Here is a 19,488-nt window from a genome sequence, read left to right as displayed (position 1 = left end):
TTTTATTTTAGTTATTAGAAGTGAAATGATAATTTAACTTTTATTAGAACTTATTTAAAAAAATATAGAATTTTATTTATTTATCTTTTTAGAATTAAATATATTTTTCGTTAATTATTTCCATGTAAAATTTATTTTTTCCTGATAAATTTATAATGTGAATTAGAATGTTAAATATTTTATATTATTTTATTGTTAATATGAATATTATAATATTATAATATAGATTATATTTAAATTTTAATTATTATATCAATATAAAAAAATTAAAATTTAAGCTATAAATAAAAAATTAATTTCATATTATTGTACAAGTAATAAAAACATACTTAACTTTTTTTTTATAAGTAATACATATTTTTCTTCTATTTTTCTTATCTTTTATTTATTTCTTTATTTCAATTGTCTATGGCTAGTTCTATTGTTGATCTTATTCAAGTTCGTAATTTCTTATCTTATTTTTGTTTTACAAAAACATTTTATGATATCAACATTTTTTCGTATAATTTGAAAATTTTATTTTTAAATCATCCCTGAGCTAATTTTAATTGTTGAGGTTATTTTTTTAAGAAATGTGAGTGTTGTTGGTTAGTAAAAATGGTATCAAGCTTCTGTGCCAAAATATATTAAAAATTCTGGTACAGTGCAGAGGCCTTTTGTCTGTCCTTATTAGACAAAAGGATCCCTTCAACTCTACCAATAAAAACTATTTTTTTTCAAAAACTAATTAATTTATTTGCTTGTACTGTATCACAGAAGGACATCACCTTCTGTCGCATTATTTATGGAACCAAAAAAATTAATTAAAATGGAAATTTAATATTCTACCAAGATTATCTTTATTTGTTTTATAGTAGAAAATTATGTGTGCTAAAATTTGAAAGATAAAAGGTTTTCATCAAGATTTCTAAAAATTACTGTTGTGGTTTTTAATGTAATGTTTTGCAAAATATTGATTATGTAATTTGTTGTTTTCCATCTTCTTTAATTCTAATGAGATAAAAATAATTTATTTCATTAAATTAATTAAAATATTTAAAAGACTAATATTGCAGATAATTAGAAAATATTTTGGAGATAAAAATGTTGGAATATTTTTACACCAAAATTTTAAGACATGTCTAGGAACACTAGTAATTGAATTAATCAGTATTTAAAATATAGTTAAGTAACTCAATTAATTATATTTTATGAACTTTGAATGCTGTTTTGATATATAAAGTTATTATTATATCAATTTTTTTTATTAAATATGTTCCTCAAACTACTATGAAAAATTATGGTTCATTCATAATTCAAAGTGTAAATTTATTGCATTAATCTTTTTAGGAAGTCTTATGATACATCTTGGTCAATAGACAATGTTAATTAGTTAATTAGTTTGTCGTGTAATAAAGAATGTTTCAACATGAACTCTAATATAATGCCCATGCGATTTTGTGTGGAGATTGTGGGTGTTGCAATTTTTGTTTGGCGTGCTTCCACACCTGTATTCGAAAGACATCACAGTAAAACACTATGTATTCAAATCCTTTATGAAATCATTTAATTTCAGTAATTTTATTTGAAAATAATATTTTCTATGATTTAGAAATATCAAATAAGATCTGAAAACATAAATGTTGTGTTATAAAAATTCTAAGAATATAAAGATTAAGTATGGATACTTCCATGTTATCATGTTTCGTCTAATGCTTGACCAATGCTTTATATCGTCTGATATGTACAGTTTCAATATGTGTTTGATGCTTCTGATCTCGTGCATTTGACTTGTGTTGTCGAAGCGGTTTGTATGATATAATCTCGTGCATGGTAGTTTTAGGGATTGAGAGGGAGAATGTTCGAGAGATGAATTACAAAATAGAAAAAAAAATATCAAAGGAAAAGCTAAAAACCATGTTTTCTCAATACATGCATCAATAAGGTAAATCTAAGAGTAAATATGGAGAGCAATCAAGAAAAAGACATGTGCCCCCTCCTATTATCAAAGGGAGTTGATGGATTAACTCCGTACACTCCAATAAAAGAGCATGAGTGAAATAGTATAGACAAAAAATAGAGTTATTCATGATAAGGGTGGGGATTATAGAAGAACCTAGGAAAATGATAGTTAGGTTTGAAAGTGATTTTAACCCAGAGATTAGGGATAAAGTTGAACTATTACCCTATAATGATTTAAAAGAACTAGGTCAACTTTGTTTAACGATAGAACAACAATATGCTCAATATTAACCTCTTCACAACCTTATCATGGACTTAAGAGGGAGGGATACTCCTCCAATTCCATATCTAGGTTCAAAGAGCCATGAGATAGGGATAAAAAAACAAAAACAAAGATAAAATCAAAAGGAGAGGGAAATCACTTTAGACTCTTCTCATTTAATTCATGATTCTAACTTTTTTCTCAAAATTTTATAGAAAACCACTTTATTTTTTTATTGCATAGCACAACCGCAATAGCACAACAAAATGAAGAAAAATACAATTTTAAAATAAAGACCCATAAATCTATTCATCGAAAATTTTACAAAAATAAAGGGCCTTATTTCTTATGCTTTTATGTAAATACATTTGTCTTTAATAAAGAAACTTATTCAAATAATTTTTGTTGCTTTTTGTAAATGGATCTTTGATCCAAGAGAAAAATAAAAAGAAAATTGCAATATTATGTCGGATGATGTTTAGTCAAACTCAAGTTTTAACTTCGCAAACAATCTGCTAAAAACCTACATTATAGAAACTCTTCTTCTTTTGTTGATTCAAAATTGATAACATGCAATACAAATAAACTCAAGGAAAAGAAGGATTTTAGCTTGATGTTTTTATATTGGTGCAATTATAAAGGAAAACTACATCCAGTTCTTGATCAACTGACCAAGTTCCACTAAGCATACTAACGCTGCAAAAGTGAGTATTGTTTAGACCTCAATTACTCCTAATTAAAACAACCAGAGTATTTTTTAAATACGTAGTCACTCCGGCTAAATACCCAAGTATTCTTTTGAATGTACGTACTATTGGCTAAAAACCATGACTATTGTTTGGAATATAACCATTTCTAACTAAAACACTAAGGTTTACAGAAAGAGTGATCTAAAATATCACAAGGTTACTCACTAGAAATATATATTACTTATTTCGATGGATACAAAAGGGTATACACACTTCTAAATAGTTATTGAAAACAAAAAACGTTCTTGCAAAACTTAGGGCAAAAAGGATTGAAAACTTTAAGTGTTAAAAAGTTGACAATGTTTTCACAATTCTAGCTCTCTTGTCTCTTATTCTTCTTCAACTTGAGAGATTGCTTTATATTTGAAGAAAGTAATCATTGCAAATCTTTTCTGCCCATTGTGAAGCTTCAACTCGGGTTTTCATCTTCAAGCTTGGATTTAACCACTCAAAGACGTAGAGATGCCTTTAATGCTCTCCATGTATCATGAAATGTTTATCTTCTCTTGAAGCAACATCTCAATAGTTGGGATGACTTATCAAACATAAATCATAGTTCTTTTACCCAAACTGGAGTAAAGCAAGAAACCATTATTACGAAGTGGACTTTAAGCCTAACTCAACCCTATAAAACGGCTCATGAGGTTGATGTTTGCACCCACTTATATACAATGAAATGTTCTCATCTTTAGTCGATGTGGGATCTCCAACACACACCCGTCACGCCGAGAGTGACAGCTCGTGCGTGGAATAACATATTATGGGTGGTCCGATAACAGCCCGATAGCGGGTGGCACGATATGCCCAACACAAACACTTGCTAGGATAGGCTCGAAAATGGCTTTGATACCATATTATGAAGTGGACTTTAAGCCTAACTCAACCCCATAAAATCGGGTCTGTGTTGGAGATCTCACATCGACTAGAAATGAGAACATTTCATTGTATATAAGTGGGTGCAAACCTCAACTTCATGAGCCGGTTTTATGGGGTTGAGTTAGGCTTAAAGTCCACTTCGTAATATGGTATTAGAGCCATTTCAAGCCTATCCTAGCGAGTGTTTGTTGGGCTTATCAGGCCACCTACTATCGAGTCGTTATCGGACCACCCATAATATGTTATCTTACGCACGAGCTGCGTGCTAGTATGCTTGTTGGTGTAAAGTAATTTTAACGTGTCCTTCAAGAGATCTTTTATCTAAACATGAGCTTTAAGACATCTTCTTGGTAGACGTAAGACAAAAACATTCTCGGTAACACAAAATAAACATATAAAGAAATTTCACGAAGTACAACAATAAATTAAGATTGTGTGTATCGTTTGAGTATGACTTCACTTATTAGATGAGGCAATGACTGTAATTTGTTGTTGGGTTTGTCAAATGAAACACTTGCCTCTTACATAACTTTTTTGAAAAACTTATGTCTTATAGGATAAACATATTCATGATTATATATTTTTAAACAACACTTAATGAAAGGTATCAAGGGTCAGTTGGACTTCCCTCTAACAAATTTCTTGTTGCTTTTCTAGGACCGTGTTGAAACACCTCTTCATGAAATTTAAAAATGTTTATGGGCTCCTCCTTTGGAAGACTAAGGCATTCCCAAATGTGATCGTGACAGCTTGGAGAGTGCTGCTGGATAGAATCCCAACAAGGGTGAGTTTGAGTAGGAAAGGGGTGATGATGGAATCTACGCTATGTGCAATGTGTCCGCTTAAGGAGGAGTCTTGTCAACATATCTTCTTGGAGTGTAAATACGCACAAAGGGTATGGTCCTTGTGCTTCAAATGGATAGGTATCTCTTTTGTTCAACAGAATGATTTAAATCTGCACTTTATGAGTTTTTATCTGAGTAATGTAGCAAGAAGCTAAACCTAGTATGGAAAGGTGTTTGGGCATCTGTTATTAGGTGTATCTGGGACCAATGGAACCTGATTGTATTCAAAAAAGGGCTAGTAGATGCGGAAGAGGTGTTTCAGAAGGCTCAACTCAAATCCTGGTTTTGGATGAAGCACAAGGTGCATTCCTTTACTTATTTTTTCGTAAACTGAATTCTTAATCCAATGCTTTGCATTAGAAGTTATAATTAGTTCTCCCAAATGCCAAGAGTTTTAAGACTATGGCCTATACTGGATTTATAGTTGGTTGGAGGTGTTGGTGGGTTTGTCACGGCCTACAGCTGGTGCAAGATGGAAAGGACATAGGTGCTTGTATGCAAGGGAGTCAAAAGGAATGTTAAGGACATGATGGAGGATTCTATTTTGATATGTCTTATAACAGACCAATAGAGGCAGGGTGTATGCTGGTTCAGGATTCTTTATGCAGGAAACAAAAACTGTGTTTTTTTATGTGGTGTTTTGGTTGTTGTGGAAATCCCTAAGTGTGTTTGCTGATCAACTAGTGGTCTCACATGTGGATGGTAGCAGTAGAGGTTGTGGTGGGGATTCAAACATGTTGGGGGATGTAAGTCGAAGTTGTAAACTCCAACCAATCTAAGTGCGAGATGGACCATGGCAAGTAGGAAGTTGATTTCTGATAAAAGTGAGCTTAAAAGGAGCAAACAGGGGGAAACCAAAGTCCAAAAAGGAGCGAATGGAAGATGTTGCATTGAAGTGATTAATTCTGTGACAAGTGCTACAATCGTGCCACTGCAAGCTGGGTAGAAGGAATGTCAATGAGGTGGTGGAGATAACCAATATTTTGGTGTATTTTGATGGTTTTGTAGCTGCAGTTTGCAGTGCTTATAGCATTCCAATACAAGCACGGTGCTAGCTGGAATAGGATGTCTACCTTATGCAACAAACATTATCTATCTATTGCTTCTGGGGTGTTTGTTCATCTCTTTATTCTTGGAGATTCTTAATGTGGTTTGGTTTATGTAAAAGGGTTGGGATACCCCTTTTGTATCCCTCTTAATTTAATTTCATTCTTTGCTAATAAAAAAAAATGAGCAAATTTCCTAGTTTCTAGAACAATTTGCAGATACTTTTACAAATAGTTTTTTCTTTACTTCATATAATGGTGTTTAATATTTTTTAAGCATTATTTTGCTTTCTTTTTAGCTTGCATTTCAGATAGGAATACTGGGATCAATACAAGGAAAGGACTGTCCTGGTAGATATTGGGAGAGAAATGACAGTGTAAGGCTTATGCCACTGATTGTCCAATTTCTAGGCAGTTTGTTTAATTGATCTTATTTTCATTATCAGTATCACAGGTTTGTTCAACAAGTGCATTTGGTAAATGATTTGGCTGACATAGAATGTATATTGCTATCCTTCTCTTTTCCATGTTAATTTTCCCTCTTGGATTTGTCTAACAAACATATGTTAGTTATATTTTTCTCTAGAACTGTGATAGTAGAGTATGCACAAGCACAACTAATTTATCTTTCAATGTGAGTAAAAGTCCATTCAGTTTGCATGGGGAATATATTCATAAATAATTACGAATGCATGTTATGGCAATGATTATGCTGCAGCTTTGGAATGGAATTTATGAGTTGTAATAATTATGACAAATTTGTCTTCTGTGTTGGAATTGGGATCTGTTAGTATCACTCCTCTACATGATAAATATTTGCTATGCAACAGTAGCATAATCTGGATGAAAAATCATGTGGATTAGAAATAAAGAGAAAGGATCCTGAAATGGGATAACAACAGAGGGAAGAACATAAAGTGAAATGTCATTGATTGAAGTGCTGGGCAATGGGTCATATTTATGGATTTATGTGAGAAAACATAAGTATCTCTACAATGGAATCTATTTTAAATTATCAGATCCATAATCACCATATATATATATATATTCTCAGTCCAGAGAAATACAATATTGTATACCTGTGCACATTAAACAAGAAGATCAATGAGGTGGCAATTGGCTAAACTATTTTTGTCTTTCACTGCCTATTTTCTGAGACACCTTGAATTTCATACTGTTTTGATGGTGTAAATAACCATATGTTACAGGCCAAAATGGATTCATGCAGTTCTTTATTTTCTCCTTGTGAGTGATTAAGGAAGTGAGAAGAGATCTACTTGGATTTGCTTCCCATGCATTATGATAGTTAAGTCTTTTCAACGCTGAATGAATTCATGCAGTTCTTTAGTTTCTCCTAGTGCATGATTAATCCAAAATGACCACTGATGTGTCTCCTCTACCTACTTATATGCTTTGTCATTTTCATGCTGCAAGGTACCTGTTAGGTGGCAGTAGACCTGTAATATGGGATTCTAGTTATTATGATAATGCCTTGGCCTTCTCCTGCCACCCACTGTCCTCTTGCCCCACTATCTCTTCTCTGCAGATGCTGTTTCCCCTTTTGTTTCATCTTGCCTTCAGGGCCTAGACACAAGTTTCATGTCTTAACTTTTTCTTCCACATCAACATTATGATTCATGTCTTAAAGAGTGGTTCAATACTTCAAATTCTTCAGTTGTTTTCACCACTCCTATCTAGCTATTCTGTTAAAATTTTAAATTAATGAAAAGCCAAGTGTTATCTTATAAAAAATATCTACTTGTAATAATGAGTCCCTTTTACACAATCATATATTTATTATTAGTGTAATTTTTTTTTATCTCATCAATAACTATCTTTTTAGAGACACTTTGCTGACTTTTCCATTAGTTAGTACTCACTATTTTTAATCTTGCAAAAATTTCTTACCATTTTGAAGATTTAATGAATTACTCATTTTACTTTTAATTAATAATATGAGATATATTAAAATTGAGTTTTACTTTCTTAAAAAAAAATTATTAAATAGAAATTAATTTTAAAGAAAAAAAAATAACTAGTTGCTATATTGATTAAATTAGATACTATTTTGAAATTAAAAAAAATCTTAATATCTAAACTAATTTTTATTATTGATAAATAATTTTAAATTAGTATATACCTGGTAACTAATTAGATATTAATTTAGAAACTATTTATCAATAATATAAACTAATTTAAATATTAATATTTTTTAGTTTCTAGTATCTATTTTAATTAATATAATAATTAATTATTTTTTATCTCTAAAATTATATTTTAATTAATAATTTTCTAGTAATGTATTAAATAAAATTAAAATAATTTATTTGATCAACCAGTAAAATCTAGTCTGGTTCACACCACCCTGCGGCAAAGTGTGTGAAGATAATCACAATGTCAACATTTGCCTTTTAAAATTAGCATAAAGAAAACATGATTCAGTTTAGAAACAAATAAAATCTGGCCAATGAATATTTTTATAATTAATCAGACTCGGATAATGTCCAAAACAATTCATAGATTCAGTACATTAACCCCGTGTGCCCAATTCCATTGTAGATGAAATTTTATCTCTTGTTCCACATATAGATTTGATGTATGGCGTTTAAATTTCAACGTTGTTGGTAACATGTTTATTCCTTGTAATGAAAGAGTGGCACTATCAAGCTAAACAGCTGTGAATCAAATAACTGCTATGGGTGCAAAAATGTTACAGATGCAGGGTCAAGTTTGATACATGGCAGCTGAAGTGCTGCATGCAATCTGGGCTCAAATTGAGAGCTAAACTATAAGAGCGAAAAGCAGAAGGATCCAAACCATGGATTAAATAAATGAAAAAAGAAGAAAAAACAGTAATGTTTATATTTAAGAATGAATATTAAATGAATTATAAACCTACAACAATGTCCAAGAATCAATTAGAAAAAAGGAATTGTTTATTGGGAGGGGCAAGGTGGTGAAAAAGGAGCATGTTCCCGACAGAAGTGGACAGTGACATATTGTCAATGTAACATCTCTTGTGGCTTACAAACATAAAACATAGCCACTTTACAGCAGAAGCTAGTGTACATCCCAACATCAGCGACTGATACAAATGAAAAAAAAAAATGAAAAAGACTTTTGACAATTTAATTAAAATGCCATTTTCCCCTATGATTCAAGTTTCTAACACCTGTGGACTGACCTGTACAATTGTAAACATTTTTTCTTTACCGTGGGAGCATCCTTTTCAAACCCTTGCCACTAGACATTTATAATTTAATTTACACTTACAACTGAAGCAACTTAATCTGCAGACTACAAAATTGGATCATCCAAATATGCTGATAATTACAAGCAAAACCATTTCCAGCATCCCTCATGCATGTTACAGATTATGTTTTATGCTTCCACCCAACAAGTAGCTTAGTGTCATTTTCAAATGTCATCATTGGAGATCCTGTTGGACCATATAATCTCAATTTCAAGTGTTCGGGAAGAACCATCTTTGTTACCATCATGATTAAGACTGAATAATCCACTATAAACCCCCTCTGATACAACTTTATCAATTTGAATGGTGACTCTTCCAAGAGTTGTCTGCAAAAAAAGAGCACAATACTTTCAGTCAGTAATTAAAGCACTACAGTTTTAGCATGTGCTTGGTTGAGATACATTACAGGTAAGGTGACAAAAAGGGTAAAGGTTTTTCACCCAAGAGTGAAGTACATTTATGACAGAAATAGACAGGGATCCTTTCAGTTATTAACAAAATAACTCTAGTATACATCATATCATAAAAAGAAAGGTAGACATTCATCCTCTCGGAAAAGGAACTGGTATGCACTTACCACACATAAAAATGGAGAATGAGTATATCACTTATGGAATGAATATCTAGTTACCTTTCCAAAAGTATTCTTGCTTTTGCATATGATATGCAATTTTTGGCCCTTTGGAGGTACATCAAATGCCCAAGTGAATCCTTCTTTCCATTCGGGAGAGGTACTATGATTCACTACCTAACAGAACCAAAAACCATAAACGGTATCAGTAATATTGTACAATAAAGTTTAACTCTCAGAAGAGACGGCACAAAAATCAATTAATAATGTAATAAATAAATTTTGGACGATGAAAAGTAAATCTGAAATCTTCACATCACATCGAAAACTGGAGTGATTCACAGATAAATTACACCCAATATGATTCATTGAAGTGAAATTCTATGATAAAAAAACTGAACCTTTTTACCTCGTTGCAGATTTGAGAAGTTGAAAATTATGACAGGAATGCTAAGTGCAGGGTACTCCTAGATCTATGAATATTTTAAATAAAATGATTTCAAAATTACTGCAATTGTAATCAGCACGGTGCTTACATAAAAACTGGGCATAGTGAAACTTGTAATAATTAATAGAAGAAAAAGTTCAAAGAAAAAGGAAAACAAAGAAAACGGACTGCAAAGAACAAAAGACCAACAGTTTCAGCTTAAAAATTATTGAAGAACTTCAATGGTATACATTGGCTAAGACATAATATTAGTGTTGTTATAGCATATTTTTGAAATTAACAATGTACCTTGGTTTGTTTTGGAGGACCATTTCCTATTGTTAACCGGCAGAATGCATTAGTGCTTCCCATAGTTTGCCTGAGGTTGTTTCCACGCTTAATGGTGACAGTCAAACACCCTGGTAAGCAGTGCAGAAGAGTATCTGCCCTCTCATGGAAACTAGGTGGGCAGGTTTTCATGAGCATTTGCAAAATGGGGATGGCTTCGGCAGCAATCATAGCTTGGGACTTTGCTATATCTATTGGCATAGTTGACCAAGAATGTCTTAGCAAGCAAAACGTGTCAAGTACAGAGTCCTGAGCCGCTTCACCACCAGATTTAAGTGCCCCTACCAAATGAGGAATGCAAAGAGTTGCTGCTTCAGATGTGTGGAGCTTAGGGAAGTTCATGAATATCACATGCAAAGTTTTCAAAACCGCTTCATTGATTGTGGCAGTTGACCATAACTCTCTTTCCAGTGCAGCTGCATAACAAAATTGGTAAAATATATAAAAAAGAAAAGGATCACAATTGCTCCCAATCTATATGTGAAAATTGATTTTTCTCAGTAATATAAATTTGAGACCGATACAATAAAAAACCTATTTCACTAACTCTCACATTACAGAAAATCTTTACTGGTCCTCCATTTCTCTGAAATGAAACTAAAAGCAGAAAAGTCTATGTTCAACAAAAGATTTATACTACGAAAGAAACAAAAATAGAAAGGAGAATAGTGTTTTTGCACATGTTGACAATTTCTAATCCATGAAAAAAAATGAACAATTAAATGAATTTCATTTTAATCTGTTAAACCAAATATTACTAATAGATTATGTAAAATAGACATGACTAGAGCTATGAGACAAATTCCAAAGGTAGTTGCTTAAAAGTATGCATCAGTGTGAAGCAGGGACATTTTGAATACGAGAGTTTATGATGTACCTGTCAAAGACCTGATCAACTCATTTGATACATATTCTTGCAGTGTATGTGTAGAAAACAAAAATTTGATCAGTAAAGCAGCTTGTGCAGCAACTTCTGTGTTTAGTGACAGCAGCAATTCTTGAATCACCAGTATGCCCCCAGCTTCTGCAACAGCTCGTCTATTTGTCCTGCTGTTCATGACAAAGTTTTGCAATGCACATATAGCTACCACCTTCATTTCTTCAGTTGGCTGATCTTCAAGTAAACTTATCAATGCCCGACATGCAGAAACAGAGGCACTAGATCTAGCATGTCCTTCATGCTGGGAAAGATCTCCCAAAGCTAAAGCAGCAAGAAGCTTACCAGACTGTGATCTGGTTTGTGGATCCAAGAGATACTGGGACAAAGGTGCTATAGCATACTTAGACACCTTCATCTCTCGTACTCTCACATTGTTAAATAAAGCTTCTAATAATCTGCCAGATGCTTCTTCACAATGATGAGATCTTAAAAGGTCTAACAGAGCCTCTATAACTCCAGCTTCCATCATCTGCTCAGCACTTGAAGCATCACTTCTGTCATGAACTATTAAAGCATTAAGTGCTATGCTAATTGTACTCTCAAGTGTTGAGTGCAAAAGTTTTACAAGAACTACCACAGGAACTTTAAAGTAGTAATCGGCATTGGAGTGTAATACATTAGAGAGAACTAAAGCAGCGGATTCCCAGAGTGCATGTGGTGGCTGAGGGTCTTCTTGAATGATAACCTTTGCAAGCTCAAAAATACCTCCTGCATCAGCAACAGCCTTTGGCCAACTAGTGGAAATTTTTTCCAATGCTTTTATAGCTGTTTGCTGTAAGTTTAATATTCCGATTCCTGCAAGCTGTACGAGGGGCACAACTGCATTCTTAGTTGTAATATCTTGCTGAAAATGTTCCTGTGCAAGAAGATGAGATAACAGTTCTGTGCCAAGCTGCTGAATAGCTTGGGACGGGGATTCCAGAAAAGAAATCAAGGGTTCAATAACTTGGCTTGGAGTAAGCTTCAAGGTGGCAAGACTTTGTGGTTTCTCCAATATATTTACAAGTGCTTGTAACGCACTATGCTGTCCCCATAAATTGAAATCTCGACGGAGCAAAACATGGAAAAGAGGTTCTACAATTTCTGCAGCATCTGAACTTCTTGCAATTGCACTACTATTAGTTAAAATCCGAAAGAGCTCAGATATTGTGGAGCATAAAGAGCTAGGTGCTAATTCTAGTAGCTTGAGACAATTATCAATAATGCCAGCTTTCATCATGTCCAGTTTACTTGGAGTCCTATCTTTGCCCAATTTGATAAGAGCAGATACGGTAGCCTCGATAAGCTGATAGTTAGTACCAGAAACCAAGCTCACAAGGAGATCCACAACATTGTAGGCTGCTGCAAGCTCTACCTGTTGTTCATCTTCCAACAATCTCTCAAAAGCACAAGCCCCAGACTCTATTGCTGTCTCGGAACCTGACTGCATCAGTAATATAAGAGGTTCTATGCATTCTGAGGCAACTGGATCTGCTCTGATCTTGCTATTGGCAAAAAGAGCAAAGCAGAGTTGGGCAGCATGGCTCTTCAGTTCCAAGGATGAAGCAGAAGACAGTATTTTGTATAAACATTTAAGTGGGTTTCCTTCCATATCAGTAAGAAGAGATACTTTGGAAGAATTTTCTGAAGTTAACTTGATCAAGGACATGAGAGCAGCCTCCTGCTCATTCCCTGAGGTCGTATTAAGCATGTCAACCAATGGCTGAATGGCTTGTTTAGCTAATTCTGAGTCTCTAATGTTGTCAGCATCAAAAAGTTCATGAAGTGCTCTTGCTGCACTGTATCTAGCGGTTCTTGATCCAAGACGCAAAACAGCTATGAGTTGGTTCAATGAACTAATTGATGCTTCATGTTTAACAAGATCAGAATTGCAAAATAATATTCTCAATAACTCAGATATAGCGGCCTCAGTTGAGTCTTGAGGACTCAAGGACAGGTATTTGTTCAAAGCTTCAAGAGCTCCAGCTTCAGCAAGGATTAATTTATTGCTATCACTTCCATCTGCAATGGATATCAAGAGTCTAACAGCAACTGGTGGAGCAGTAGGCCTTTCTGGTATTGGTCTCAGGAGATCCACCAAGAGCGGTATAGATTTCCTGGCAGTAGACCCCACTTTTACATCTTCAATTTCAAAAAGGTGATCCAAAACAACTTGATCAGGGTTTTGTACCAAAGAAAATTCTTCTGACAAATCCATGAGATTAGGCATATCTGACTCTACATGTCCAATAATAGTTATCAATCCAGCAACAGCACCAGAATTCGCAATGGCAAGATCTATTCCCTTATTGCCATTACAAACAAGACTGGCCATAGCCTGGGCAGCAAAATATTTATCAATTACTTCATCAGATCTTAGCAGAAGAGTGATAGAAGGTATAATGCGCATTGTCACAGGAGATTGAACAACATTTGCATCCTGAAATAAAATGGCCAAGAGCAAGGCATTGATCCATATTCCTTCTGTATCCTCATATTCTGCCTGTCAAAAGTGGTAGGAAGGAATCTGTTTAATTCAGCAACAGAACTCATGCCATGATCAACACACAAAATCAAATGAGCAATCAAGATAAGTAGATCAGCAACAGAATAACAATTGAATGTATAATGTATGTTGATCGAGCCTTTAATCTTTTCACTCTTTACTTATGTTTAGAATTCAATCTTAAGCTCAAGCTTAATAGAAATAGGAGGGCCCGAAGTGTAAGTTAAAATAAAATTAGTAATAATTAATTCATAGGAAGGAAAAAGAATTCTCAAAGAAGCTGTTGAATTATAACACAGTTTAGAAAGCACATATGTCAAAATTATGAGATAAGTAACTTATAATTTAAAATATTAATTCATATTAATAAAAAAATAAATCACTACATATTTTTGTAGATTCATGTCAGGCTACCCCTAGTTTGGAATCTTTTTCACAAAGCCCAGCCCAAATTCAGTTTCCTACTAAAAACTGGTCAACCTCCAATTCTAAGTTTGCTTTTTCTTTGGTTAAACCCTTCTCATTCAGTTCTTTACACTGATTTTTTCTGAATGATCTATGTTTCAGTGTGTCATTTACCAAATGATAAAAGATGTTGTGAAAAACATAACAATTTTTCTTCATTGTTCACCTCTTTCTTCAAAAATCTGCTTCTTTTATCACACTATCAAAAGTTTGATCCACTTATAACGAATTCTAAAATGCAAATTCATATGCCCTCAAAGTTATTGTAACTTTTCCAATTGCAAATAGATATTTTCCAGAAAGCATAAAGCAATGCCATCACACAGCCGAGAAGGCATATTCTATTTACTGGGGATATGGATTAGTACAAAATATGAAGAGGCTATCTAGAAGACAATGGGAACTGATAAAGGCAGCGTTAATAAAAAGCCTATTTGTAATATACCTGTGGATTTGAAGTGTATCTTCCAAGTTTGTCCGAGAGAACTTCAAGTCCACCAGCTTCCATAATTGTGAGCTTGCTCTTTATATGGAAAGAAGCAATAACTGAAAGCAACCACATCGCAATAGTGCTTCCCAAGGCAGTGGCAGGATCAGGAATATCAAACTCATCAACTTCTTGAAAACCATTTCTCTCCATATAACCTTTAGAAGTGAGAACTTCAATTTCTAGCGAAGAATATCTAAATGTCTGCTTTATCATTTCAACTAAAGAATATATTAATGGTTTCAGATGCCCAGAAATATCAAGTGAATCCATTGAAAGCTCTTTCTTCTCCTTCGCAGCACAAATTAGCAAGGCAGCCCCTCCAATTTTTACTTCTAAATTGGAGGAGTTCATTATTCTATTAGCCAATGAGCCAATGGATCTGGAACTAGTTGATAACAAATCACCAAGAACGACTGGCTGATCCCCACAAAGTCTAGATAGAATTTTAATTGCCTTGTCTTGCACAGGGGAAGGCCCCTCGGCCAGGCAGCAGACAAGAAGTTCTAAGCTTGACGGTATTTCAGCCAGAGCTGACCATGCAGAGTAATTGTTGCTGACACCCTTTTTGGTCCGGGCTAGCAGTGCAATTACTTCTAAAGCATCAGCAGCATCAGCTCCGTCCATATCCATAGCTCTTAAGGAATCAACAAGTGCAAGCACAGTGAAACGACATTGAGCACTACCCTTGAGAACATCACCTACAGGAAAATGCAACAATAATTGATGAAGTGCCCGAGATGCATTTTGTTTACCTTCCAAGGTCCCTTCTGCCAGAACTCTAGTTAAAGCTGAAACAACATCTTCAGCTAGAGCCTCAGCAGCAATAAAAGGATCAAAGAGAAGATTAGCCAATGCAGCAACAGCAGTTTCAGCAGCATCAACTGAGGATGTTTTAGCTAACTTGATTAGTGGCTCAACATCACCCTCTACAATATAAGACATTTTATTTGCAGCCTTGTTCTTTGTTGGACGAGATAGAGCACTTAATGCTCGAGCTGATTGAGTGGCAACAACTTGAGTTTTGCTAGTCAACAGCTTCATGCAAGAAAGCACAATCTCATCAGTTGCAATACTATCACATATGTCTTGTCTTGTGATAAACAAATCAGCCAGAACCGAAGCTGCATATTCTTGGGTTTCCTCATTCGATGAATTGAGGACCTGAACTAGAGATCTCAAGCCCTTATTAGCAGCAGAACCTTTTTCAAGGAGATCATTCTGTGAGGCCATAGTAAGAACATGACCTAAAACTCGGATTATGTTGGCTTTCGAGCTTGGAGAATCCCCCAGGAGCAATGCTAATAGCTGATTAATTGTGGCAGAATCAGCTATTCGAACAAGCTTTGTGAGTGCCATAGCAGAAGCTTGCTGCCCTTTTGGTCCACCACTCTTAAGAAGCCATAAAAATGCCGGTATGGCTCCAGCACTTTCAACACAAGCACGAATATCTTCACTGTGACAGCACAAACTCCACAGAACATTTGCTGCTTCCTCTCTTGCTTTCTGTGATCCTGTCTCCAACAACTGCACTAGTGGAGGAATCCCTCCAGCAGCAGTGATTGCCCACTTGCTGTCATCGACCTGATCAGTTAGGATTGCTAGCAGCTGAACTGAGTACTCTTGATGCTGCTCACTGGATAATCCAAGCAATGATATTAGTAATTGGATACCTTCTCTCTTTTTTATGGCCTCCCATAGACCAATCTTATCGCAACACAAGGTTGTCAACGAAAGTATCAGATACTCTTGCACATCAGTGGCAGCCATGGTTATAAGTCCAATAAGAACTTTCTTTGAATCTGCCTGAATGAGCCACTTTGAGAGACAGATGTTTCCATAAAGGCTAGCCATAGCCTCAAGGACACGCTCTTGAATCAGTTTGTTGTCCCGAGGCTTTAAAAGAGTTACTAGAATATCCTCTATCTGAGTTGCATCAAAATGTTTCTCATCAACATCAACTTTTTCCTCAAAGACCATGAGTGTATAAGCAAGAGCCCCAATTATATCCCCAACTGGTGCATCAAGGCGAGGAGAACGTGAAAGTTCTCCAAGATATAGTATTAAAGCAGACATGCCACCACAGATATTGGCTAAAGCTCGAGTTGAGTGCTCTTGTAGAGCCTGGCCACCATCACCTTGCATACACTCATTAGAAGGAGCAACTATTGCTCCTATAAGGATTGGAATTCCATCTGCATTAACAATGGCCTTTTTAGCCATAGTAGATTTTGAAGAGAGGGCCTCTAGGGCATCAGCAGCACTAGCCCTTACAGAAATGTCCTTTTTAGGACCAACAAGCTGCAGTAAAGCTTTGACTGCTCCAGAGTCTATTACTTTGGGGATGCTATCACTGAAAGCCAGCATTAAACGTGCCAATAGAGAAGCTGCATTTGACTGAGAAACAGCATTATCTGAAGACAAGAGCCCTACTATGATATCCACACCTCCAGCTTCTAATGTTGCTTTCCAGTAGCCATCTTTGTCACCACAAAGATTTCTTAATGCTCCAGTAATAAAACCCTCCACAATTTTGTCTTCCTTGTTCTTAGGATTTAGTTGACTCCATAAAGTTGGAACTACACCCTCTGTGACAAAAATTTTCATACCAACATGATCATCAGACAGACCACCTGAGGAAACTTCGTATATTGCTTCAGCTGCTGCCTTCCTGGTCTCGGTGGATTCATAGTTTAAAAGTGACAATAATGGTGGGATACAACCACCAAGTAGTACTTTTAACCTCAGGTCTTCATCTTTGCACAGGACACTTAGAGTTGAAGCAACATTTACCTTTGCAAGAGGGGTTCCATTTCTGAGAATGTTTATGAACAATGGCATGGCTTGGGCATGAGAACCAATGAGTGTTCTAGCATCCTTTTTTCTCCTGGCAATGCCTAGTAAGCGTGCTGTAATAGTTTCTTTCTCAACTGGTGATGACAAGTTGGCATGCAGTTTCTCCACAAAATTAGCAACTGTTGCCATTGTAGATTCTGGATCATCCATTCCCATTGCCTCATTAAATTCCCTGCGTATATATTTAGTGGCCACTTGTTAATGTCTATTTTCACATTTGCAAGTGAATGAGGTAATTCCAAACTCAGATAAGTCAAAACCAATCATTCCTTCTATTTGAATAAATTTCACCATAAACACTTATAAGAAGGGAAAAAAATATTCTTTTGTAAATTAAAATTAGCTAATGTATAAGCTACTTTATAGAAACTCACTCATAATAGTTTCTTCAAAAGTTGATTTTAACTTACGCATAAACAAATTTTAACTAACGGGACTATCTTATTTTTTCCTTCTTATTTATTTCTCCTATAAGTCCTTGTGGATCTAAATTCTAGAACAGAACATAAAGTACTTTTACTTACTAAAAGGTTAAGCACCAATTATCACTAATGTTATTTGAAGTTTTTATATCATATTTTCATCAAGAATAAACTCCTGATGAACAAAAAAGAAAATTACTTACCCAGGAAGAGAGGCAGAATAAATGGACTGTCGCTGTTCATGAGAGGGAGACTTTGACATTTGCACCAATTCGCCAGTTTACCCTCCTTGTTGTTGCCTGAAAATTCACATATTCTAAAAATTAAAACAAAAATTCCAGAAAAGCAATCCACATGGACATTAGATGGAAACGCATTTGGTTCCTCATGCAAGACTAGTTGACAGAAACATTGTTTTAAAACAATTTTACCGGAGAGAAACCTACTTTAAAACAAATCACACACTACCAATTGCAACAACAATATCAACAACACCACTCTAGCTAGACCACATGAAAACGCAATCCACAGAATTTTACACTGAGGCTAAGTGATCCAAAATCCAAAAGCATCCAACCAGCATCTCAGTTCCTAAGTTCCACATTTTACATTGAAATCAAGGTTTTAAAAAACAATTGAGTGACACAATAGTCGCATCGGTTGCATTTGTCCGTAATTTCACGCAATATCAAGCAACGAAACGAGATGGCGACCGGAATTTAAAACCTTGGTTGCAGTACCACAGTTCACAACGCAGCACACCACAGAGGAAACATGTTCACATCAAACACACTGCCCCGAGCAAAAAAAACACAAAATCAGTTAAAGCCAAAAGAAGCTACCTCGCTGAAATGCAAATGCCGCAGAACTCCTCCCTCCTTCCACTACCTCCAGCGCCACCACATCCTCAATTCCCTTCAAATTCCCGCGAAACAAAAGAACAGATCAAAAGCTGAACCGTATTCAGATCTTCACAAAATTGAACAAAATCAGATCCAACAAGCACAGATCGTTCGCAGAAGCTAGGGCACAGTGAGACAAAGACAAGAGCGAATCGAATCGAATCGAAAATTAGAAAACAAAAATGAACTACTCACGCATCTCTATACCTCGAAATTCAGAAGAAGAAGAAACGCAGATAAGTAGGTGAGTGAGAAGAACGTGAATGGAGAGGCAACGAAAACAGAGGGAAACGAAGAGTGAGTGAGAAGAGTGTGTGAGAGTGAGTGTTTCTCAGTCTTTTCCTTTCCTTTCCATGGCTTTTGTTTCTTCTTCTTCTTCCTTGTGTGTGAATCTTTTTATTTTATTTTTCATTAATAGTACGATTATTTATTTATTTATTTATTTATTTATTGTAATAGTACTATAGTTTAGTTTTTAGTTTTGACGGCGTGTAGCAGCATTTGAGGGGGTAAAATACGTGTCCAATTTTAACATTTTTTTCTTGTTTGGGATTTGTGCATTTTCTTGTTTTAACTGATTACTCTATATCTGCACCCGTTTTTTAAATTGGTT

General features: G+C 35.0%; 1 protein-coding gene across 2 annotated transcripts; it reads right to left on the bottom strand.

Moving 5' to 3' along the window:
• Positions 1–8,637: 8,637 nt before the first annotated feature.
• LOC137813522 (protein CELLULOSE SYNTHASE INTERACTIVE 3) lies at positions 8,638–19,278 on the bottom strand. 2 transcript variants are annotated; one of them, XM_068615836.1, is made up of 8 exons: positions 19,083–19,278; positions 18,816–18,942; positions 18,177–18,272; positions 14,654–17,723; positions 11,196–13,740; positions 10,280–10,734; positions 9,604–9,720; positions 8,638–9,298 (listed from the first exon to the last, which is right to left on the bottom strand). In XM_068615836.1, exons 3-8 carry the CDS (start codon positions 18,233–18,235, stop codon positions 9,137–9,139), a joined length of 6,408 nt encoding a protein of 2,135 aa, XP_068471937.1. In that variant the 5' UTR covers positions 18,236–18,272; positions 18,816–18,942; positions 19,083–19,278; the 3' UTR covers positions 8,638–9,136. The 2 variants fall into 2 exon arrangements, with proteins under 2 accessions (XP_068471937.1, XP_068471938.1); XM_068615837.1 differs by having other exon boundaries at positions 18,816–18,888.
• Positions 19,279–19,488: the final 210 nt, after the last annotated feature.

The sequence above is a fragment of the Phaseolus vulgaris genome, chromosome 1 (genome assembly GCF_000499845.2).
Source record: "Phaseolus vulgaris cultivar G19833 chromosome 1, P. vulgaris v2.0, whole genome shotgun sequence".
NCBI lineage: Eukaryota > Viridiplantae > Streptophyta > Magnoliopsida > Fabales > Fabaceae > Phaseolus > Phaseolus vulgaris.
Note: the sequence above shows the minus strand (reverse complement) of the source record. Positions and strands in the feature narration are given on the sequence as shown.